Raw genomic sequence first — 25,309 nt, 5'->3', positions numbered from 1 at the left:
TTAATTTGGTGCAGGCCCAGAACATGTGACCCAGTGAGGCTGGGACTTGATTGCAGCGTTCGCAGGTTGGATCATGCCCTGGAAACATTTTGGAGAGTTTTAGACGAGACAGATGTGCTCGATATATAATTTTGAGTTGAATAATTTATGCTTTGCATATGGAGCTCGAGTGAATTCTCTGCATTGCTACTTTCCACTCCTTTTCTGATATATTAATTGAGAGATCTTTTTCCCAGTGTCCTCTTGGATCTTTGAAAGGGAGGGACTGTAAAATGATTTTATATATTGCAGAGATGGTGTCTGAGTCCTTGAGATTGAGCAATATTTTTCCAGCATGGATGAGGGTGCAAGATGAGGAAAATCGGGAAGGTTCTGTTTAACAAAGTTCCTAATTTGAAGATAGTGAAAGAAATGTGTAGCTGGAATGTTAAATTTGGAATGTAATTGTTCATAGGATGCAAAGACATTGTCTATATAAAGATCTCTAAGCAAGTTAATCCCAAATTTTTTCCAGATATTAAAACTGCATATGTTTGTGAAGGTTGAAAGAGGTGGTTCTCTTGCAGAGGTGCCACAGATAAAAGCTTCTCCATCTTAAAATGCTTTCTACATTGGTTCCATATTCTAAGTGAGTGAAGCACAATTGGGTTATTAGTATATTGCCGATAACTTGCATTTATTGGGGCACAGAGCAGGAATATAAAGAAGTACTGCAGGATTTTACTTCTATTGCGGACCAAGCCTGTGTATGTTCTTCTATTTGTGTCCAGGTTTTTATCACTTGTATATTTGCTGCCCAGTAATAAAACTGGAAGTTAGGTAGAGCCATGCTGCCATCTGCCTTTTGTCTTTGTAGGGTCGCTCTTTGGATACATGGATGTTTTGAGTTCCAAATAAATGAGGTTATTGTTGAATCTAATTGCTTAAAAAATGATTTATTGATGTATATTGGATGTTTTGAAATAAAAAGGAGCTTAGGAAGAATATTCATCTTAACAGTGTTAATTCTTCCAGCTAGAGTGAGATGAAGGGTTGACCATCTATGCAAGTCTTGCTTAATTTTTTCCATGCAGACGGCGAAATTTTGTTGATAAAGAGCTTTATGTTTACTTGTGATGTTTACCCCTAGGTATTTAAACTGTTCTGCAATGATAAAAGGTAGGGCATATAATCTAATATTATATGCTTGAGAATTCACTGGAAAGAGTACACTTTTATTCAGATTAATTCTGAGACCAGGGATCCTTTGAAATTCTGTGAGTGCTGTTAAGACCAGTACCATATCATCTGCATATAGTGAAATTTTCTGTTCCAGTCCTTCTCTGATAATCCCCTTTATCTGATCAGTATTTCGACAGTGTATTGCCAGTGGTTCAATGGCGATTGCAAACAGTAGCGTGACAAGGGCATCCTTGTCTAGTACCACGTTCTAGTTTAAAGTAGTCTGAACAAATGTTGTTGATACAAACTGAAGCTTCTGGATTGGTATACAGTAATTTGATCCATGCACAAATGTTCGGGCCAAACCCAAATTTCTCCAATGTAGTAAAAAGGTATTTCCATTCAATCATGTCAAATGCTTTTCTGCATCCAATGATAATAATATTTCTGGGGTGTTTGATTAGTTGGTGAGTATATTACAATAAACAGGCGTGAAGATTTGAAGATAAGTGTCGGCCCTTGATAAATCCAGTTTGATCTTGTGATATTACTGAGGGGAGCACTTTCTCCATCCTTCTAGCTATGATTTTTGAGAGTATTTTAACGTCATTATTCAAAGTGAAATTGGTCTATATGATGCACATTGTAATAAGTCCTTATTTTGTTTTAGAAAAACGGTGATTAGTGCTTGGTGAAAAGTTTGAGGAAGAGTTTGATTGTCTCTGGCTTCTGTAAATGTTGCTAATAGGAGGGGAGCTAGCTGAGTGGAGAATTTCTTATACAATTCTGCAGGGTAGCCATCAGGGCCTGCTGCTTTCCCGCCTTGAAGTGACTTTATAGCATCTAGTAATTCTGATAACGCCAGAGGTTTATCAAGTTCCTCTGCACTAAAAGTGTCTATTTGTGGTATCTGTAATGTATCCAGAAATGCATTAGATTGTGTATTGTCTTCTTTAAACTCAGTAGTATATAGGATTTATAATAGTCTCTGAATGTGTGCATTATATTTTTGTGGTCGATGATTTTGTCTCCGTTTATGTTGGTTATTACTGGGATTGTGTTGTGGACTTCTACTTACTTGTGAATTTGTTGAGCTAAAAGCTTATTAGCTTTCTCTCCATGTTCATAGTAATGATGTCTGGATTTATAAATTAGTTGTTCAGTTTCTTTAGTTGTCAAGAGGTTTAGTTCTGAATGCAGAGCCTGCCTTTTCCTATGTAGAGCCTCACTTGGTAGTCTGGCATGTTCTTCATCTATTCTAGTAATTTCGCTTTTTATCTCTGCTACTTTCTTGGTTTCTAATTTATTTCTGTGGGAAAGATATGAGATAATCTGTCCTCTTAAGAAGGCCTTAAGAGTTTCCCAGAGTATTCCTGCAGAAATCTCTGAGGATGTATTTGTCTCTAAGAAGAAGCTGATTTGTTTGGATCTAAATTCTGTACAATTCTCGTCTGCTAATAGACGAGTGTGTGGGGCATAGTAACTTTAGCTCCAAGATCAGAGGTGCATGGTCAGAAATAACAATAGCATCGTATTTGCAAGATTTAATCATAGGCAAGAAGTTATTATCTATAAAGAAACAATCAATCCTTGAGTAGCAATGATGTACTGGTGAGTAGAAAGAATATATTCTTGAGTTTGGGTTTAAAAACCTCCAAGGGTCTGATAAGTTGTGATCAGTTATAAACTTTGTAATTATCTTTGCAGTGTTAGATGTCGTTCCCCCTGTGGTAGAAGTCCTATCTAACAGTGGATTTAAAACACAATTAAAGTCCCCAGCCATTATAATTTTATGAGTGTTCAGATTGGGAATGGATGCAAATAAATTTTGTATAAATTCCTTATCATCAACATTAGGTGCATAAACATTTATCAAAATCATTTTACAGTTAGATAAGTCTCCCATGACCATCACATATCTCCCTTCAGGATCCAATACTACATCTGATGCTACAAATGAGACTGTTCTATGTATGAGAATTCCCACACCTCTAGTTTTCTTTGTAAAACTAGAATGGAACATTTGGCCAGTCCAGTCTTTTGCAGCCGGAAATGATCCTTGCTTAGTAAGTGGGTCTCCTGTAAAAACACTATTTTAGCATTTAGACCTGTTAGGTGAGAGAGTACTTTCTTACTCCTTAATTCATCATTCAGGCCTTTAACATTCCAGCTCACGAAGTTAACTGTCCCATCATGGAGACATTGATTCTGAGTTTTTGATGTTATTTTATAGTCTTAACTGGAAGTGAGACAGCTTTGGCCTTAATTTCCTATTTCCCCAAGAGTTATTGCCATCCAGCCTATTATTACGTTGGTGGTAATAATTATAAAGATTAAAAGAATAGATTAAGTATAGATATAGCCTGCTCTCTTTCTCTCCCCCCCTTGACCCCCACCCTCTCTTTTTGCCTCCCCACGTGAGGCTAGAACCCATTTCACACAGTCCCAGTCCTCTGACATACCCAGAGACAGAGCATGTCCAAAGCAAAACAAGCCCCCACGCAGCAGCGTTTTAGGTTTAAAAAATAGAGATATCTATTACCAATATAGTCTAAATACTATATGCATAAAATTTAATCATTAACAAACTATGAACTTAGAATATATATAATCTTCAGCAATTTTAGTGTATTAAGATAATACACCGGATAATAAACCAGGGGAATGGTGTTAGATAGTGTCCAGAATAAGCATAATAAGTCTAAATGTAATAATAGCAATAACAATAAACCAAGGGTATGATGTTGAACAGTCTTGTTTAGATTCGAGAAAAAATAATTAGATAAAGAAAAAAAAGTAATTAAGCACAAACGTCTATAGCTGTAATTAAAACATAAGCAGATAGCGTCCGAGTAATGATGAGGATATATAATGATAAAAACCCGTATTTTAACAAATAGATCAGACAGTAGGTTATTAATCCTTGCCATATCATTAACGGCCATGACTCACTATTATGTATCAGAATAGTCCCGGGATCAGCTTTCTTAATTCCTTTTCTGCTTCTTCCTTGCTAGCGAAGACATAGAATTGACCCTGCAATTTCACTTTCAGTTTGGCATGATACAAGAGGCTGTATTTGATATTGGTTTGCCGTAACCAATGTTTAATGTTGTAGAAGGCTGTGCGTTTAGTAGCTGTTGCTGGAGAGAAATCAAGGAAGATACAAATGTGGTTATTTTCATATATAATCTCATGCTTGTGTCTGAGGAGTACCATCATCTCTAGCTTAAATAATAATCTTTCAAAGCGAATAATAAAAGATCTAGGTCTAATGGTCTTTGATCTGCGTACGTGATAAGCCGCTGCTATCTCAGAATCTGCTTTAAAGTCCTCTCCAATTATTTTAGAAAATAGTTCAGCTGCGAATTTCACTGGGTTTGGACTTTCTCGATTCTAAGGCTGACCTTCAATTCTGACATTATTCCTTCTGCTTCCATCTTCCAAAGCAGCCAGTCTGTCTCCGAGTTTTTTGCATTCGGAGCTGACAGTTGTTGCTTTTTCTTCAGCACTGGCAGGTAGATTTTCGGCTGTTTCAATCCGAGTCGTGAATGTCTCCTTGATGTCCTCCAGTTGCTCAGCAAGCGTGCTCAGTTTAACCAAGGGGACCTGAATGTGCTGTTCAGTTTTACCCAGCATATCTTTAAAGACTTTATTATCCTGCTGCCGCATCTATCGCAGCTTCTCATTTGCCGTTTCCCTTGCCTTCTCGCTTTTCTTTATCTCTTGCATGAGCTCAGCGATCATCACCTTCAGTTCAGACAGATCAATTCTGCTTTTTTGCACCGTAGGTGAAGCGGCAGGCTCTATTGTAGCTGGTGTCCCCGATGTTCCCGGCTCACGTGGAGTAATTGAAACCGCGGACTGCAAGGCCTTTTCCAGTTTCAGGTGATCTTCTCCAATCAGCGAGCTATCAAGACCTACTTCGCTCACGCTCTTATATTCACTCCCCATTTCACTCTCAGCCGGAGACGATGTAGCAGACCGTGGTCCCGAAGAGTCTGGGCTTTCGCCCATCTGATCCAGGTCAGTCTCAGAAAGGCCATACCTTGAACTAGGGCTTGCTGACCTTAGCTTGGGTGTAGCTTTAGTTTTCGGTTCTTTCGGACCCCCTTTCTTGTTGGACATGTTTATATATGCTTGCATATACTGTAGCAGCATAGCAAGACAATATCAAGGTGGGATCTTGATCTATAGAGTCTGCCATTTTTCGTCGCTGCGCTGAAAGGATTTTCCGGACGGATGACATCATCCATCCATAGGCTTAGAAGGGTTTGGCTGTTGTTCATGGAGCAGTGATACTGTACATTTGATTTTCTGTTAAGAATTAAGACAAAGCCCTAGATTGTTTTCAAAATATGCATCAGGTGCTTCGTTCCATTATATGTACTTTGCAGTACCCCACTTCAAATGTGACTGTACTCACTTTCTTACTTAAACATAGCAAGAATTTCTCACTTTAAATAAATTACAGCCCTCTCTCACTCATGACTTTTGTGAAGTTAAAAGCAAATTTTCTTTCTGTACCTTCCTTTTCTTGTCACTTCCTTCCTGCATTTAATTAGCAGTTCTCTTGTCATAAAATTCAGTATTCTCCTTAATTAAGGTGATTTACATACAGAAACTACTATTTTGAGGGAAAAATACGGTAAAGGGTTCCCAAGGAACTCCACTCCTTTTTACACTTCAAAAGACTTAACGTAATCTTATTTCCTGAGTGTTGCTACTTCTGTGTGATTGTGGATGCTGATTGTAATATAATATTCAGATATTATTATATACATTATATAATCTGAACATTTACATTTTTAATGTACAAAAAGTTATAGTTCAAAGAATGTAAGCTTGCTTTAAAAACACTCAAACCATACTTTAATTCCATATACTGTACATAACTGGTTAATTGATTTGTTAATGGTGAATGTAGCTGTAACATTAGTTGTAAAATGATAACAATCATTTTAAAAACACTTGTTTAAAAAATGCAAAAATACATTACGTTATTTTGAGGTTCTTTATTCTAAAATTCGATATGCACAGTGAAAGAGTTCATTTAATATTTTCAGTTGTCTTGTATTAATCTTTAAATAAGTTTTGGCATAATTTGGCAAAGTTTGTCTTAGTTTAAGCCAAAAAAACAAAACCCATTTTGAATGTTAAAAAACAGTTAAAAAAATATTAAAAACATTTTTTAGAGTATGAAAAGCAAAGATGAAGATAACGAGTATGAGTCTGATGAGATGGGTGAAACAGAAGATAAACTAGAAGTACTTGAAAATGAGAATGCTGGAGATTCTGAAATTAAAAGCACAAGAAGTCTCAGCAGGAGATCGAGACGACGGCGATCTACAGCTAGACGTTCCAGACGATCAATAAAGAAGAAACAAAAGGAGGGAGAAGTGCAAATGCTTTTTAAAAGCATTCAAATGAGTGTAAGCTGTCCTATTAATGTTATATTTAGGATTTATCAGCCAGTCATACATTACACGTTCTTGACTAGCTTTTGACATTATTCAAATATATGACATATGAAGTCCACAAGGCTGTAATTATAATTTAAGATGTAAAAAAATCTGTTAAACATTTAGGCTTAATTAGATTTTTAGTATATTTTTACTTTTTTAAAGGAAGAGGAAAATCTCCCTGAGGCATCACTTTGTAGAATATTATCTCTAAATAAAAAAGTGTGGCCCTACATAATTGTTGGACTGCTGGCTTCTTTAATTGATGGAGTCGTGTATCCATGTTTTGGGATAATATTTGCAAAGATTATTGGAGTAAGTATATTTCTAATCAGTTAGATTATGCAATTGTAATGTGCAGAATTTTATTGCTTACCAGACAACTGAAGAGAATGTGGAAAGTTATTTATTATATAGTGTCAAAATTTTGCAGAACAATGAAAGGGAATTTAGTTAATTTTAAATATATTATATCAGATTGAATGCAGAGTGTATTTTAATACTCAGTCATTATTTCCTAGTTTGTGTTGATGCATCCATCCATTTTCTAACCTGCTGAATCCGAACACAGGATCACGGGGGGTCTGCAGGAGCCAATCCCAGCCAACACAGGGCACAAGGCAGGAACCAATCCCGGGCAGGGTGCCAACCCACTGCAGGACACACACAAACCAGTCACTAGGGCCAATTTACAATAGCCAATCCACCTAACCTACATGTCTTTGGACTGTGGGAGGAAACCGAAATGCCCGGAGGAAACCCACGCAGACACGGGGAGAACATGCAAACTCCACGCAGGGAGGACCCGGGAAGTGAACCCAGGTCTCCTAACTGCAAAGCCACTGTGCCGCCCCTTGTTGATGCAGTAATATATATATATAATCAGACCATTCAAAAATTAAAAATATTAGCACAGTGTTTAAATTATTTAACAGTGCTTCTTTGTAATTGTAAAATTAAAAATCTTAAATATTAAGATTTTTAAATATTTTATTTCCTCACAGAGGTTTTCTCCAATATTCTTACATTTCCTGAAGTTAATGGGTAAACATTTAGTCTACGGCAATAGGAACAGGAAAATTTTTCACCAAAAATCAATACTAAAATATGAATGCCTTTTAAGAAGAAGCTGGAAGTGAAGTTAGGGTCAAGTGAAAATATCAGTAAGCCAGGATGGCAGTCAGAATACGAAATGTCAAAACCCAAAGCACAAAACCAAAACTGAATTTCAAAACAACTGAAGCAATACAGGCCTTAAGCTGACTATTGATGTTTATTCTGAATGATGATAAACAAAATGCCACCTTTAGTCTTCTTTTTAAGATTGTTAACCAAACACGAGTATGTAGTGCATGCCATGTTAAGTACTTTTGGCACCCTGATAACAGACACAATGGTGCAGTTCACATAGCTGACAGCCATGCCTGGAGATGGTAAACTATGTGATTCTCAAAATGTCGACACCATAAGTCAGAATATTTATGCCTATGTTTACCAGTACTGTTCCACTATCTCCTCTGTCTCCCTCTGGTTTTCTCCTACATCCCCAAAAATGTGTATTTTATGTCAGTTGGTCTAATATGATTGAGCATGAAAGAAAAATTGTCCTTTGCAGGGTATTGATATACCTTTAACAGTTGTATATGCATACCTTATACTTGTATATACATAACTTATACTCCTTCCCCATTTTCAAATATAAAACACGAGACTCTAAACCCCTGGATGGTGTATATCAGCTTGCTGCTAATCACATCCGATAACTACATTATTCAGTACAGTATTGAGAATATTCAATTATCAAAGAGTCAAAGTAGAAACTATTAAGTGCATTTCAAAATTCTACTCACTGCCACATGCCTTTTATAGAAATTGTTGAAGTTATATAGCATAATGTATGCACAGTCTTAATAATTAAATTCCATAATAATGTTTTCAAAGGTTCATTTAACACACAGTACTGTATTTTATTTTTAAAAATGTTGTTCCATTGAAATATATTGAGTAATATAGTAAAATATCTCAAATTGTCTTTAACAAGATTTTTCACATTCTTTTAAGGTGTTTGCTGAGACTGATCCTGTGGTAAAGAGTCAAAAAACAATCATGTTTTCACTCCTATTTCTGCTACTTGGTGCAATTTTATTAGTGGTAATGTCCTTGCAGGTAAGTAAATCTACTAGTAAAATACTAGTAAACTATATTTGATTTGATCATGTATACAGTAGATACAGTATATCACTTTAAGACTATAATATATTACATCATGATAAGGCTTTCAATAAAGGATGATGATATACTTTATGTTCAGTATTTGCTCAGTTTCTATTTTATTTTCCTGTTGAATTACTAAGGACATCAGTTAGGTAAGGTAGAAAATACATCAGTTTTCCTTAAAATAATCTTGAATTTATCCTGAAGTTTCTGTCTGTTCCTAGACTACTTCAGAAATATAATGCCTTCAGTACTTTCTCAATCTGTGCCTGGGTCTCTTGTTAGTGAGAGTTGCCAGGAATACCACCTAACATACAGTATGTGAACAGAGCACATTTCTCTAGATTTCCAAACCACCTCAAATATCTCCTCTTGAAGAGCAAAGGTTCAATTTTCTGATCTTCCTGTCTTGCTAAACATCTTAGAATGTCAGAAGAGAAAGTGTAACGAAGAAACCTCATTTAAAACAGTTTTAATCAGTTTTATTTTGGTGGGTCATTATGTAACCGGTCCCCACCGCACACGCCATACTGCTGCGTCCTGGCCTTTGGATTCGGTTAACCCTTAAAGCTTCTGCTTTGTGATTTATATGCAACATGCCGTAAAAACTGCCACGAAAGAATACTTTAAACACCCTTTAATTCTCGATGTTTTCTCTCTTTTATTAATGGTCTGAAATATTAAACAGAGAACATAAAAAATAACAACTCAAGCTCTGTGATTCCTCCTCCTCTCAAAGTAACACAACGAATACTGGGCAATCTAAATTGCAACGACATACATAACCATGCATAGTGAATATACAAAAATAAAAAAAATAACATAACTGAAATATTAAACAGAGAACATAAAAAACAACAACTCAAGCTCTGTGATTCCTCTTATTAACAAAAAAAAAAAAACACATGGAAAGGCTGTTAAACACTCACATTAACACATAACCAAAATTAATATAAAATCATTCAAAACATTTCCAAACAACAACTATATACAACAAAAAATCTTATTACAATTACTGTTATATACAAAAAAATTAACTCAAACAATTTAAAATAAATTAATTAATTTTATTATACAGAGAATAACAGTGTGCTCTCCTCCTCTCACAGTAGCACAACAAATACTGGGAGAAGCTCACACTGATGACGTCACAAAACACAACAAAGATTAGAAAAATATAACAGGACCACAACAGGAAAACATACAACACAATGAATGTTATCTGGATTCGGTGAAGCTCCAAATAACTAAACATTTTATTTTATACACCTGTTACATTCACCCCTCCTGCAAATCACCAACATCCTGATAATCTTTCCGATTAGTCACTAAACAACATGGTTTGCTTTTATCTGGCACAAGTATGAATGACAAGTGAGTCATCTGGTTCAACTTGAAAGTTACCCTCAAAAGAAAAGGTTAAGTGGTACATGAAGTTGATCAGGCTTCATAACCTCTTAGAATAATGTGATGCCTGATACGCCACATAACACTTTGCCAATATACAGGATATATCAGAAACATATAATATAGATATCTGTATGTTATTCTTGTATTCAACCCAGCAGAAAAGAAATGTGATGTTTAAAGAAACCAAAAAGAGATGAGGAATGACTAGTAACTGAACTGGAATCACTCATAAGAAAAGGTTTTTGAACTATAGTTTCAATGAGCCTATTCTCAGATTTAACCACCCTGCCAGTTTTTGTTCTAAAATAACTAGCTGAAGTAGAAGCAGGGTTATGTACGGGTTGAGTAGCATGTGAATGTGTCACTACACCTGAAGGTAAATGTGGGACTACAGAAGAAGCAGGTTGTATAAATGGAGAGGCTGCTGTTTCACTCAGAGCGTCAGAGGATTGATTAGATCTCTGCATAGTGTTGCCTTGACATTCTTTCTCACGTTTTGCCAGATAAGAGGGCAGAATTGAAGAGCAGGAAGTCCGACAACTGTTACTGTCTGTGACAGCAGGCGAATGAGAAACTAACATCCTGGACATGGGTATTTGGGTAACTTCTCCTGTACCTGCATAGCTGATATGATCCTGGTTACTATCAACAGGAGTTAAGTTAGTTTCTTCGTCATTTGCGAAATAATTGCATATACAATCTCCAAAAGAGGTGCACGAAGATGTAGAAACTGTATCAATCTCTTCAGGATCCACATCTGAGAGGTTCAATGGCAAAAAACTAACATCTAGTAGCAAGTTCCTATATACCACTCTCTCATGTCCCAGTTCATCCTTGATCTTATAAATATTATTTTGAAAATTCCCATCCACAACAGTAAACTCGGTGCTTTCCTATTTATCCGTTAATTTTCTTTTGCCTCGCTCATTCTTGTTAGCCACAAGCACATGATCACTTGGTCTGAGATGGGTGCCTTTGATCTTTTTGTTGTATTGCTGTGCCTGATGATACTGCTCACTTAAGGAATGCTGCCAAGCAATATTCATTGCATTTTGCAAGTCGGAGAGTAAAGTCTTTGCATATGTAGTATAATCAACTACAGCAGGGTCCTGCAAAACTCGTTTGAACATAACATCCACAGGTAGTCTCGGAACACGACCAAACATAAGGAAAAATGGAGCATATCCTGTTGTTTCATGCACAGGGATGTTACGCAGTCGTGTGTGACTTTGATACTCCTGACAAATGAAGCAATTCAGCTATTAAGTCACTCTCAAAATTTGCACCCTGATCAGTGTGTATCCTTTCAGGAAACCCATAAAAACAAAATACATTATCCCAAAGTTTTTTTACAATTTGCTTTGATGTTTGGTTAGCACAGGGAAATGCATGAGCCAGTTTTGTGAAATGGTCTTTAACCACAAGAACATCCACAGATCTTTGCTTGTGATCTTCTGCCGACCAGAAATCAAGGCAAACCAACTCCATAGGAGCAGAAGTCTTGATACTTTCTAATAGTGCTCATGCAGCAGGCTCAGGGGACTGGGCAAAAACACATCTCTGACAGCATTTCACATAGCCTTTGATGTCATTTTCCATATCAGGCCAGAAAATTTGCTGTCTGGCCAGATACAGTGTTCGAGCCTGTCCCTGATGTCCTGCTAGATTATGAATGCCAGATAGTGCCTTCTCCATCAACGAATAATGAAGAACATACTGAACTTTCTTCTTACCCTGCACAGGATCTTTAATCACTCTGTACAAGATGTCATTTCGAAATTCTAACCTATCCCATTGTTTCAGCAACCTAAGAACCTTTCAATTTGCACCATGCCGTTCCCTTCGTGAAGGTCGTCTCTTTCGGATCACAAAAGGTAGCACCTTAGAAATGACAGGGTCATTTTGCTGTGCAAGTTGAAGTTGTTGCTCTGTAAATGCAGGAAAAAAACTTCTGGCCAGTGAAAAGTTGATGGACATGCTGAGCAACACTAATAGCTCTGAACTCTGCACCTGTTTCTCAAGTGTGTGAAGACTGACACAAAGCCTGAATTTCACTGTAGTCATAAAAAACTTAATTTGAGTGTCTAGCTGAGGATGTGAACTGGACTTTCCAAGTAGTTGCGGCTGGCAAGTCATTCGCAACATATCCTGCACTGTTTCTTCTGCTACCTTCTCAGCTTCACGTAATAACTGACAATATGGTTCCTTTAAAAGTCGGCTACTGATTGACTTTGTAAAGAGGTCCCGACTTAGTGCATCTACCACAACGTTTTGTTTGACAGAGATATGTATAAGGTCAAAAGTAAAAGATGCCAACTCGGACACCTAACGCTGCTCACATACATCAAGTTTAGGCTTAGTTAAGAGATATGTAAGTGGGTTATTATCAGTCCATACTATAAAGTTATGACCCTTCAACCAATAACTGAATTTTTCACAGATGCTCCATTTCAAAGCCAGGAATTCCAGCTTATATGCTGGATACCTTCTTTGGGCCGCACTTAAGGTCTTACTTGCAAAAGCAATTGGTCTAGCCTTCCCTTCACCAGGAACAAGCTGAGAAAGGACAGCACCATGCCCATTAAGGGATGCATCTACAGAAAGAATGAATGGTTCATTGAAGTCGGGATGAGCAAGCACGACTTATTCAAGAAGTTGTGTCTTTAGTGAATGAAAAGCAGTATTACATTCTGATGTCCAATCAGATAGTATGAGTGAACGAAAAACATGCTGTCTTTTCCAATCCTTGGCAAATTTTCCTCTTCGTTTCTGACCCCCTGATAGTGCCAACAAAGGCTTGGCTAGGGTACAGCAGTTAGGAATAAAGTGATGGTAGTAAAATACCATTCCCAAAAATGATTTAATTCTGTGCACATAGGGAGTGCAGCCATCACCTTCCATTACATCTCGTGTTGTTAGATTAGCAATAGCTTCTACCTTAGAAGGATCAACTGAAACACCAGTGCTGTCAATAATATGACCAATAAATTTCACAGTCGTCCGCATAAAGTGACACTTCTTTGGGGCATCTTTAAGATTATTCTCCCGTAATCTTTGGAACACAACCTGAAGACTACAAAGGGCATCTTCTTCTGTAGGAGAAAAAATTAAGAGATCATCCAAGCAGCATAGCAGCTTCGTGAAAATTCCAATCCCCAAAAATACTGAGCATCATCCTCATAAAAGAGGCAGGACTATTACATAGCCCTTGAGGCATTCTGTTGTATTCGTGTAAACCAAGAGGTGATATGAAGGCTATGTATTTTTTATCCTCTTCATGCATGGGGATGTTGAAATAACCGGAGGTAAGGTCCATTGTGATAAAAAAGAATTGCCTCCTAAAGCAGCCAAGCAATCTGCTGGATGTGGCAAAGGGTGGGCATCTTTCAAAGTTCTTGCATTCAGCCAACGAAAGTCAGTGCAAATTCGCACATTACCATCCTTCTTCCACATCATCACCAAAGGTGATGCAAACTCGCTCATTGACTTCCTGATTATGCCTTTTTCTTCCATTTCAGTTAAAACTTGCTTCAACTTCTGATAATGTGCAGGGGGCACCCTATGGTATGGAAGACGAAATGGACGCTCATTGGCTAAACAGATACGATGCACAAAGCCCTTAACTTCTCCACAGTCCAAAGAATGTTTTGAAAAGATGTCTTTGTACTCGATCAGTAGTCGTACAAGCTTTTCTTTCGCGGAGCTACTAATCTGGCAGTCTTCAACCTTAATATCACTGAGCCCAAACTCCGCAAGAGTAGGAGTAGTACCAGAATAGAAGCTATGGTACTTGTCGGACGAGTCTAGATTTTTGTCATCTGTCTTCATAAAAATACCTTGAAAGAATTCTAGATCCTCCGCAGCTAAATATGTTGACACATTAGCTATTTTACTATTCTGTTTCAAAGTAATTGACTTATCTGAAAGATTAAGAAGCTTAACTGGAATCCACCTATCACCCCACATTGGAGTGATAATTCTGCCCACTAAAATATTGCTTGGTCTAGCATTGGATGCAGTGGCCTCTAATATTACAGTACTGCCTGGAGAAACAGGAGACTTAGCAGGAAGTTTTCCCCATACCAAGTATTCATGCCTAGGAAGAAGGGTTACAGCTTGTTTTAACACTACAGTCCCCACCTTAATTGGCATCATCCCATCTCTCCATCGGTCAATACAGGTCATCATATTAAGGAACTGTTCTACATTAGGGTGTGACTGGGCACCAGTTCTTGAAGCAAGGTCCCAGTACTCACTGTGGCTTTTCATGTGATGAAGCAAATATTTGATGACATTTGTGCTCAAAATTAGATCAACATGTTGACCTGGTACTAGTAGAGTAGGAACAGCACAGGTGACACCATACAGACAGATCTCTAAGTCATAAATACCTTCAGGATGTGTCTGTTGACCACTATAGCCAATCAAAATAACGTTCTTTGCCGGTTGTATTGTTTCTAGTAAAAGTCCTGCACCCTGAAGCAGTCACACTTATTGTACATGCCATGGAGCCTGTATCTAGCATCCTTTGAAACTTTACCTGACCACCAACAATAACAGGATTGTAAAACAGGTCATTAAAAGCTTGCACCTTTTGAATGCTATGAATAATCATTGTGCACCCCACTTGTGCACCAGCAAGGCAGTCTCCATATATATCTTCCCAATTACATTCATCTTGGAGGGTATCTAGCTGTCCACTCACACTGTTCCTCCCTAAATGTGAGCTATTCAGTTTAAAGGCTGACCATTCTCCTGAGGAACCTCACTAGAAGTTGATGGCCTTGATTTTTCTGATGGGGACAGTTTTTCTTCCAGTGCCCTGCAGTGAAACATCGTAAGCACAAATTAGATCTTCTGCAGTATGACAAAGAAGAATGCTCGGAATCACCACAAACCTTACAGGCCCACTTGGGAAAGGAGTCACACTGTCTGGACATGGGTGAGGAGTGAACTGACATCTCCGTTTGCTGTGTGAACATGCGGTCGAGTAAGTTAACCAATCTCCTCATACAGCCATTTCCTGACTGCTGAGCACAATCAGGCGTGTGAACCTCTGTAGAGGAAAGTGCTGGGCAAGATTTCAATTGTTTGATTGGCAGTTCAATATCTTTTGTGTGTGGACAGCCGGCTTAATAATGTAGGGAGAGTGTGATGGTGCTGTGCCATAAACTCTGGTATCCCTTTGGTATTCATCAAGTCTCTCCTGAATCTTATGTGCAGTCCACTTGTCGGATGATTTAAATTTAAAAATGTTCGAAAGAGATCAATCAGGACAATGCTTAATAAACATCATGGTAACTTCGTGACCTGGGTTGTTAATCTGGCGCCCACATCGACGTAAGCACTCCTCTGCCACATCTACTGCCTTATTTAGACGGATCCAGTAATCTATTGGTTTTTCACCAGGATAAGGCAATGTGTTGTAAAAATCCGCAAGACGCATATTGGAGTAAGTCAACTCGCTAAAATGCTGCTTCAGAATATTAAAGATTGGTGAGGGGTCTTGAGAGTGGTCTAAGGAAGGATTATTGCAAATTATTATTTTAACTATGTCTCCTGCTTTGCCCATCAGTCTAGCACGCATTTTCTGGGATTGCTGTTGCAAAGGGACATTTTGTTTTCTCAAACAAATACGCATAAGTCCTTCCCACTCATGAACTGAGTATTTGTCAGAACCATCCCTTCTGAACAAAGGAGGTTCTTTTGCATCTGATTGCAGGACAAATTTGAAAAAGGTGCATCAGAAGATTGACTACGACCAGCTGTTTCTGCAGTTGTGCTGCTAAAGCTACTCATATTTGCCTGCAGCTGAGCTGTAATAGAATGGCTAAGTTGCTCAGCTAATTGTGTGACAAGTGTGCCTAATTCTGAACAGCTGGAGTCCAAAGGTGATGAGGAGAATTCATTGCAATGTGTGGAAATTAACTGGTGGTGTACTAATTAATCCAAGTCTCCTCTGTGGTGTTTCCTCTAAAGTCTTAAGTAAATAACCCCTTCCCAAACTAAAGTGATTTTCATAAGAATCTTCTTTAGATGGGTTAGTTATATTTTGGTCGTTTCCCTCCACACCTGCAGCCATTATATTAACGATAAAACAGTAATAATACAACAATTAAACTAAGTAAACTAAACTAATTCAGAACGTTATTACATAATGCTAAACAAAAGAATATTTTACTTAAATTAAATCTTAACAGACAAATTGTAAAAAAAAACAAAACTTTTTTTTTCAATCCTTAACAGTGTACCTTACAATGATGGGCTTAAGTCATAGCGTCCCACGGCAAACGAACTGGCGTTGTTTTGAAGAAAAAGGGTCATGGCACCAATGTAACCAGTCCCCACCGCACATGCCATACTGCTGCGCCCTGGCCTTTGGATTCGGTTAACCCTTAAAGCTTCTGCGTTGTGATTTATATGCAACATGCCGTAAAAAACACCACGAAAGAATACTGCAAACACCCTTTAACTCTCGATGTTTTCTCTCTCTTTTATTAATGGTCTGAAATATAAAACAGAGAACATGAAAAATAACAACACAAGCTCTGTGATTCCTCCTATTAACAAAAAAAAAACACATGGAAAGGCTGTTAAACACTCACATTAACACATAACCAAAATTAATATAAAATCATTCAAAACATTTCCAAACAACAACTATATACAACAAAAAATCTTATTACAATTACTGTTATATACAAAAAAATTAACTCAAACTATTTAAAATAAATTAATTAATTTTATTATTTTTCAGAGAATAACAGCGTGCTTACCTCATCTCACAGTAATACAATGAATACTGGGAGAGGCTCACACTGATGACGTCACATAACACAACAAACAGAATAGAAAAATATAACAGGACCACAACAGGAAAACATACAGCACAATGAATGTTATCAGGATTTGGTGAAGCTCCAAACAACTAAACTTATTTTATACACCTGTTACAATTACACAAAACCTTGCAACAGGGGTTGAAGACATAGATTGATTAGGAAATAAAGAGTTTTATCTGAGAACTTTACACTTACTTTGGAAACACTCTCTGACATTACCACTGCTTTAACTCCCAGTTCTTAATAGTACCCAAGTTATTTGAACACTTTGGCCTGCTGTTCATTCATTCAAGAGAGCAAACTGGTCTTCTTTAAGAAAATAAGCATTATCAAATGTGAAATCTTGCTAACACTCTGTCATAAACAGATGTAATCAAGAGAACAATATGACCTGCTAGTAACAGTCATGTACAGTAAATATCTGGTGGCTCCTTGCTGTTTCCTGAAACACCCAAAAAGGAGAGGAGACAAAATGTATTCTTAGAAAATGTCTGCATTCTCATTAAATTGATTTAAGTGAATGGCAGAAATGTAAACATAAGTGTGGATACACAAATTCAGAGACTGTAACAGGCCCTGGATGGCATATTTCTGGATCACCTACCTCAAGACGCCAAACAGTGCATAGTAATAAGTCTTAAGATATTAAGCACTTATCAGTTCCTCCATATATAGTATTCAGCCATTGTTTGAATAATTCTATTAATTTTGAAATTCACAATGCACTTTATGATAGTTATTCAGAATATTTGATTCAATGTAAATTACACTGCTGGTCATATTGCATAGTTACATGATCTGAGAAGTTAGTTGTAAAATTTAAAAAATGTATTCATCCATTAATCCATCTTTCCTGTTTAAAATAAGCATAGTCATGTGCTGTCAACAGTTTAGTGTAGTTCTAAAATTTATTCTCCAAGTTGTCTATGATAACAGTTTGAGAGCAATAACGCTTGACACAAGAATATTGATGTTTCCATGTTAAAAGATTCTCTAAAAAAGTATGATAATTTTTATAAACCTAACGTACATCATTCAATAAACACTACTGCCATAGCTTATATAAAAACACTCTTGGAATAAATGTTAATTTATACAAATTCTAAAGAACTAACCACTGTTTAATGTTGATCACCCTTCAAATTTCTGACCCTGTTCTGTGTATACAGAGTCACAATTAAACAAAATCTTTTCTAGCAAAAGCAAACCCTAAATAGGGTTTGCACAAATACACACACCCACATTTCCACTCAGACTATGCCAGTTGAGTGCCAGCTGTCTTTGACTAATGAAGTGAGAGTCTTATGAGGAAAGCATCATGAATACAAGAAGACCATGCAAACTGCACTTAAAGGACATTCCAAATGTGAATCATATAGGGACAAACTGGTATAAAATGGCAACAAAGTATCTTTTTCTTGTTAATGTCAAAATAATGCTAATAAGACTTCAAAGCTAAGAATACATGATATAAATGTGATTCAACTTGCCCTGATTAGCAGAATAATTCAGTTATACACTTTTTAGACTCTTCTTACAATAATTACTTCAACACTATATTCAGTTTTTCCAAGATACTCCAATGTACTCATCACAATTTAACATAACAAATCAGAATCTTTATAGCCGTTGCTTTTTCGTTATCATTTAGGCAAGTGTCATAGCTTTGTTATTTCTTTATTTGGGTGAGATCTCCATCTTTACTAAAGCTAAATATCCCCTAATAATCAACCATATTATCCTATCTATCTATCTATCTATCTATCTATCTATCTATCTATCTATCTATCTATCTATCTATCCATCCTATATTTATTAATATACACTGTAATTTGTATTAATTACACTGTAATTTCAGAATTGCAATATGAAATGTCATGTAACAAGACAGTAAAGAAATGTACACACCTGCCTTACAGATCAAATGTTAATATTTGCAAAGGTGCAGTTTATACCTCTCTGTGGTGCTTTTGTCATCTAGCAAAATTTTATATTTTTGTTAAGTTTTCTGTAATAGAATGCAACCTTATTTCATTCCATTTTATTGAGTAAAAGAAGGTACAATAAAATAAAATTGATTTGTCATGTAGGGTCCCTATTTTCCCCTTTTTATTATTTATTGTGTATGCTTAACCACAATGCCCAAAATTCATTATACTATCATGATACTATTATAGTTACTACTCTGTGGTCAGATACACTGCTTCAGTTCAGCACTTAATCCCACTTCTTTATCTATAGACAATTAGACAGAGTAAAAGAACAGACAGGAGAATAAACTACAGCTTTTACTATGTATTATAGGTAATACATTTTATTATAACTAGTGCCATAAAACCAAATAGAATTTGGCGTTGTAAATCAAGACCATACAAACTAATGTATAATTTAGATGTGTAATTTCAGGTGGTGCACTAACTTATAGTTGCACTCAATTCTTCCTGGTCAGCTCATCATCTGCACAGGCCTAGGCACCCTGCTTGTCCATTTTCCTTGCTATTTAAAAAGTATTACAAGTAAAATGCTAATTCTACAAATAAAGACATACAAAGTATTTATCAGCTTATATGTAACATATCACTCCATGCACTAATAGGTTAATTTTAACACATTTCCATAATGGGTAATTATTTCCTAAATTTTAAAATTGAATATAAAGAAGACAGTAATAATAATATTCACATCTTTATTTTCCAGGGATACACATTTGGAGTGTCTGGTGAGACTCTCACTTTAAAACTGAGATCACTTTCTTTTAAAGCAATATTGAGACAAGTATGTATTTTTTTTTCTGAATACTATAAACGGAATGAAATGCACTTTCTAATTAGTAATACTTCTATACAAAGTAATGTTGTATGTTAATATAATACAAATATAATGTAAAAAATGAATATATTTGTAATTGATGAGCAAATACTTAAATGAACATCTGCTTATGGATTCGTGTAATCTGTTTATCATACATTATACCTGTGTTTTAATTAATGTGTAATTTTTTTGTTTGACAATTTGTCCTCACTTAATTATTTTTGCAATTTGATTAGCCCAACCATCACGGCTTTGAATCCTATACTTGATCAGTCCGTGTGGAGCTTGTATGTTCCCTCCATTTCTGCAAGGGGAGTTTCTCCCACATTGGGTTAAGTAGTGGCTCCAGATTGGTTGTATGACTGAGGGTGTGTGCATAAGTGGACCTGATGTCATGTCTGGGAATGGTCCCAACTTTGGACCAAACAGAATCTGGCCCAATGCCACCAAATTGGACCAAAACATAAGCATTTATAATGCAATACGTATGCTATCTGCAAATTAGCAGAATGTCATGAATCATAAAAACAATGTAAAACTATCACTTGGTTAGACAGAAATACAGTAACAGGTAAACTAGAAATGCTTCGTTTCTATTTGTAAATTTATTCACATTTACAATTGTTTGTAACACCACCTAAAATAAATGTAATTATTTAATTGCATTTTCTGAATGTTTGTTATTCACATTAGGTCCAGAGGAATAACTTAAAATATAAAATTGTATCAAAAATATCTAGATATGAGCAGTTTATTTGTTAATTTAATTTCACCTTAAATTGTCAGATATCTTGATTCCTGAAAACTTAAAATATGTGACAGTTATTTGTAAGTGTATTTAGTGTACATTGCAGTTACAAAACATGTTAACATGTTAATTTAATATTATAATAGGAGATCAGTTTTTTTGATGATCATAAGAATAGTGTGGGTGTTTTGATAACAAGACTTGCAACTGATGCCTCTCTTGCCAAAGGGGTAAGTACTATCTGTGGAGGATAATGCTTATGAAGAAGTTAATCTACAAAACTTGAGTAAATAAAAAGAAAAATATAGTGTTATGTTATTAATGTGTTGCTTTTCTTTCTTTTTCTTTAATATCTAGGGTGGTGGTGCAAGACTTGGGCTACTTACTAAATGTATCTGTACTCTCTTAGTTGCTGTAATCATCGCATTTGTATTTAGCTGGCAGTTAACTCTCCTTATCTTAGCCTGCATTCCATTTCTTGTTGGAGCCAACTTCATTCGAATGAAATCTGTGGCTGGCCATGCTTCCAAGGATCAAAGTGCTCTAGAAGCCTCTGGAAAGGTATTTGCTTTTTTGTTCAATACATTTTAAATTCAAATTATGTGCTATATGTGAACACACTTCTAAAAAAAAGAAATTGCAAAATGTACTGTTGTGTCAATTTATGAAGTATTACTGTACCACAGTCAGCCGATTTAATGGGTGCCTAGTACTGGTTTGTGCAGTTTTGTGTATAAACTACAATATTGCAATTTTTTCACTATGAAGCTTTGTAGTTATACATACAGGTGAAGGTCTGAGAAAAATGAAAACAAAGGCAATGATTTGCTTATATTTATAAAAGATAATTACAGTAAAACTTGTAATTTTCAGATATTCAAATGTTATAAGTATTCCTTATGAACTCAACTTTATAAAAAATTTGGTTAATAATTTATGATCAATTTAGGCAAGCACTGCCTAAATCTAAAAAGCACTGGCACATACCATTCTAATTAAATTACAACACAGCTTCTCTAGGCACATACTGTGACCAAAACACATTTTGTGAACACCTTTAGAAAACAGATTTCAATATTTATATATGGAAAAAGTTAAGTTGACATCACAGTACATGACACAGTGTGAGCTCTAGTAGGAAAACATGTCAAATGTAATAACTGCTGCTGCTTTCTCATTGAAAATTAGGGTGTCAAACTATATGACTAGGAATTGTAAGGGGTGATTGATTACAGAATTCCATCCCAACTTTTTGTCACAAGTCAAGGCCTACTGTTATACTGCAAACAGAAATATGTATTGACTATAAAAAAGTTCGACAAGTGTATGTATGTATATAACACAGTATATACAGTAGCTTCCTGTCCGGTTTGAAGCTTGGTGGGTAAGTGACTGTTGGGTCGATCGAGGAAGGGCAAAGAACAGCTTGGACGACAGACTGAATATTAGTCAATCCATGTTTTTTTATTTGTCGCTGTATTTATCTGTAATAAAGCAACATGTCCTTTTTTGGCTGAGGCCAGAAAAGTGATTGGATGAAGAAATAAGGCTTACAGTTCATGCAAACTACACTGTCAGCATAACAGCACCAGTGAACAACCTATAGCTATAAACAGGCAGATAAAGTGGCTGGCGATGAATGAAGAAGATGAGGTGGCCTGCACAGGAAAAAGAGACTGGGTGATATACAATGTGAAAAAATCAGCTATGAAATGGATAAAGAAAAGTTAAGCATAACTCTTAACTTTGTTCCAGCTGCTGCAGCTGTCATTGATTATAGGTGTTGCTTCGCTAGAAACAAAAGTTTAAACACTAGTCAAACTCACTTAAGGGGTCCCCGGTTTTTAACCTTACTCCTTCATAAAAAGTTTTCTTCCCTTGGTTGTCTACATTTGAGACTGATGCTTCTTCTTTTCTGTACCCACGGAAAGGTCACTACCATACATATACAGGTAGAATATCAAACATAGTACTGACAATTACATATTTTTCCCCTCAAAGCATATTACCAGCAATTATTATCTTCCACTTCAACTAGTACATAAAACCACCCAAAAATTAAAATAAATCCATTCATTGCATGGGTTGCCTAAATGTGTAGCCAGTAAACAACATTGCTGTTTGTAATGATTTAAAATAAAACATGATTCTGTGCTAGAACTTTATTGTCTGGCTGTTGGCATGGAAAAAATTAAAGTTTGAACATATAACTGCTGAAAAACACTAAAATAAATGCTTGAGTGAAGAAACAACATAAAAAAAGAAAACAAGAAACATCTAACAATAAGAAGAATATATACTGAAAATTCACATTATGTCTAGTAATTACATGTTTCATTTAAAAAGAAAAGACAGCAGAAACATTTTACTCATGAGCAATTGTATACTGTATACCATGTTCAAGAGTAAAGAGCTTCAGTCAACTAATAATATTAGCCCCTGGTAAAAACAATAAAACATATTATTTACAGAAAAGTACTAAATTGCATAGTACTTCTCACACATCAAGTTAGCTAATGGCAATATAACTGAGACACACTATCTTACAAACATTCCCATGTGATGCCGGGTAACAAAGCTAGTATATATGGAGTCCTGAACAGATGACAATATTAACAGAAGCGGATGTTCTGGTAAAATATTTGTAATAACAATGTATATAATTTTCCATGAAGTTATAAAAAAAGCACAACAGCATTTGCAAGTTTGTTATCTCAAAATGAAGTTGATCTTGAGCAAAGATCTGTGTTTATGACTCTATCTTGCCAAGCTTAAACATGATCCATAGCAGGTTATGTTGATGTTAGGGACATTAATTATCATCTTCACTTTTACAAAATGTACTTGTATGAAGCTGACACATTCTAGAAGAATACTCTATGAACAGACAGGTCAGAAATTTAATTATTAGGCCATCAAAGTTCACCATTGTATCTTGAGAAAAGCTAAGACTGCATTCCATGATGAAAACATCTCTAACAGTTTTGCATTTTTTTTTGTTACTCCAAGACTAGGATAATCTGCCATCACTGAAGAAATGTTGAATTCTGCTCAGTATCAAAAGAGTATTCAGGAGAATTCTGGTTGTCTATTACCTGAAGCAGGTTGAACAATAATAAACTGAGAGTTTTTGAAGACATAGTTAAAATGCAAACCTAAACCACTGCAGAAACCCACAAATGTCACTTTGACATTAAATATGGGAAATATCTAATTGTAATTAGTGCCAATGAATCTATCACAAGAGGCACTTATTTTATTTTTTTTCAGTTACATTAGGGTTTGATAGTTTGATTGATCTGATAATATTCACCTTAAAAATATGCAATAATACTTAAAATCAGTATTTTTCTCAATGTATAGAAGCTTCACTGAGACTCAATAATAATGACAAATGAGAGAAACCATTATACTGTTAAAGAAGAATTTCTAACATAAGTTCATTGTTAAAAAAAACTGGCTAATAAAGATAATATCACAAGCCTGTTGTATCTATACTAATAAAAGGCAAAGCCCTAACTGACTGACTCACTCACTCCCTCACTCACTCACTCACTCACTCCCTCACTCACTCACTGACTCATTACTAATTCTCCAACTTCCCGTGTAGGTGGAAGGCTGGAATTTGGAAGGCTCATTCCTTACAGCTTACTTACAAAAGTTAGGCAGGTTTCATTTCAAAATTCTATGCGTAACAGTCATAACTGGAACCTACTTTCGTCCATATAAACGGACCATAGCCTGCAGTTCGGTCGCCCTGTGAGGCAGAGTTGAGTCCCGCATCATCACGCCTCCCACGTAATTGAGTGCCTGACCATATAAGGTAAATATTCACAGGTAAAGGACTGTGTTTAGCATATTCATAAGTGCAGCTACTACGGAAACCCTCTGAACAAGCCTTTGTACACATATTAATAGGAAAGCAAGGTGTAAAGCTTAAGTTTAAATTACGTTCATAGACACGCTGCCGCTAAATATTTGCAGGCAAATCCATAACTTAATACCAGGAATGCCTGTTAAACATCTTAGATTCATGAGTACCGATTTGGGTAGTGATCACTTCGATGAATGAAACCTGTTCAAAAAACGCATTACACAATTGAGAAGGCAGCAAAACAATATGAACCGAGTGACGCATACAAGCATATTCATAAGTGCAGCTACTGCAGAAACAAAGCACGGTGTAAACCTTAAGTTTAAATTAAGTTTATAGACATGCTGCCGGTGGCGTTTGTCATGCCTACAACGAAAACGATATTCGCGAGATACAAGTTTAATGAGAAGACACAGGGCGTAATCAAGACTTTTGATCACTTTGTAAGGGAGTTAAAATTGCTGTAATGGAGTTAAAATTGCTGGTGAAGGACTGTGCTTATGTAAACAAATAGAAAAGCAAGGTGTAAAGCTTATGTTTAAATTAGGTTCATAGACACGCTGCCACTGGTGTTTGTCATGCCTAAGCCGAATACGATATTTGTGAGATACAAGTTTACAGAAAGGACGCAGTGGATAAACGAGACTTTTGATCACTTTCTAACGGAATTAAAATTGCTGGTGAAGGGCTGTGCTTATGCAAACGAAGATGAGATGGTCACGGATAGAATAGTGTTTGGCACAAACTAAGTGAAAGTGCGAGAGAAACTTTTAAGTGCTGGGTCTCA

The 25,309-nt window shown here is 36.2% G+C and overlaps 2 protein-coding genes across 2 annotated transcripts in view; both read left to right on the top strand.

The window, feature by feature from the left end:
• The window catches only part of LOC120516128 (ATP-dependent translocase ABCB1-like), a 506,684-nt gene that overhangs the window by 309,629 nt on the left and 171,746 nt on the right, over nucleotides 1–25,309 (top strand). The gene's annotated exons all lie outside the window — the stretch shown is intronic.
• LOC120516096 (ATP-dependent translocase ABCB1-like) overlaps nucleotides 1–25,309 on the top strand; it is a 166,092-nt gene that overhangs the window by 119,395 nt on the left and 21,388 nt on the right. Inside the window, exons 37-42 of the mRNA XM_039737555.1 lie at nucleotides 6,357–6,593; nucleotides 6,789–6,938; nucleotides 8,685–8,789; nucleotides 19,787–19,864; nucleotides 20,795–20,878; nucleotides 21,006–21,209. Coding sequence (XP_039593489.1) covers nucleotides 6,357–6,593; nucleotides 6,789–6,938; nucleotides 8,685–8,789; nucleotides 19,787–19,864; nucleotides 20,795–20,878; nucleotides 21,006–21,209 — 858 coding nt within the window. The remainder of the gene's footprint in view (nucleotides 1–6,356; nucleotides 6,594–6,788; nucleotides 6,939–8,684; nucleotides 8,790–19,786; nucleotides 19,865–20,794; nucleotides 20,879–21,005; nucleotides 21,210–25,309) is intronic.

Source organism: Polypterus senegalus, chromosome 15 (genome assembly GCF_016835505.1).
Source record: "Polypterus senegalus isolate Bchr_013 chromosome 15, ASM1683550v1, whole genome shotgun sequence".
In the NCBI taxonomy this organism is placed as follows: domain Eukaryota; kingdom Metazoa; phylum Chordata; class Cladistia; order Polypteriformes; family Polypteridae; genus Polypterus; species Polypterus senegalus.
This window is presented reverse-complemented; position numbering and strand designations above follow the sequence as displayed.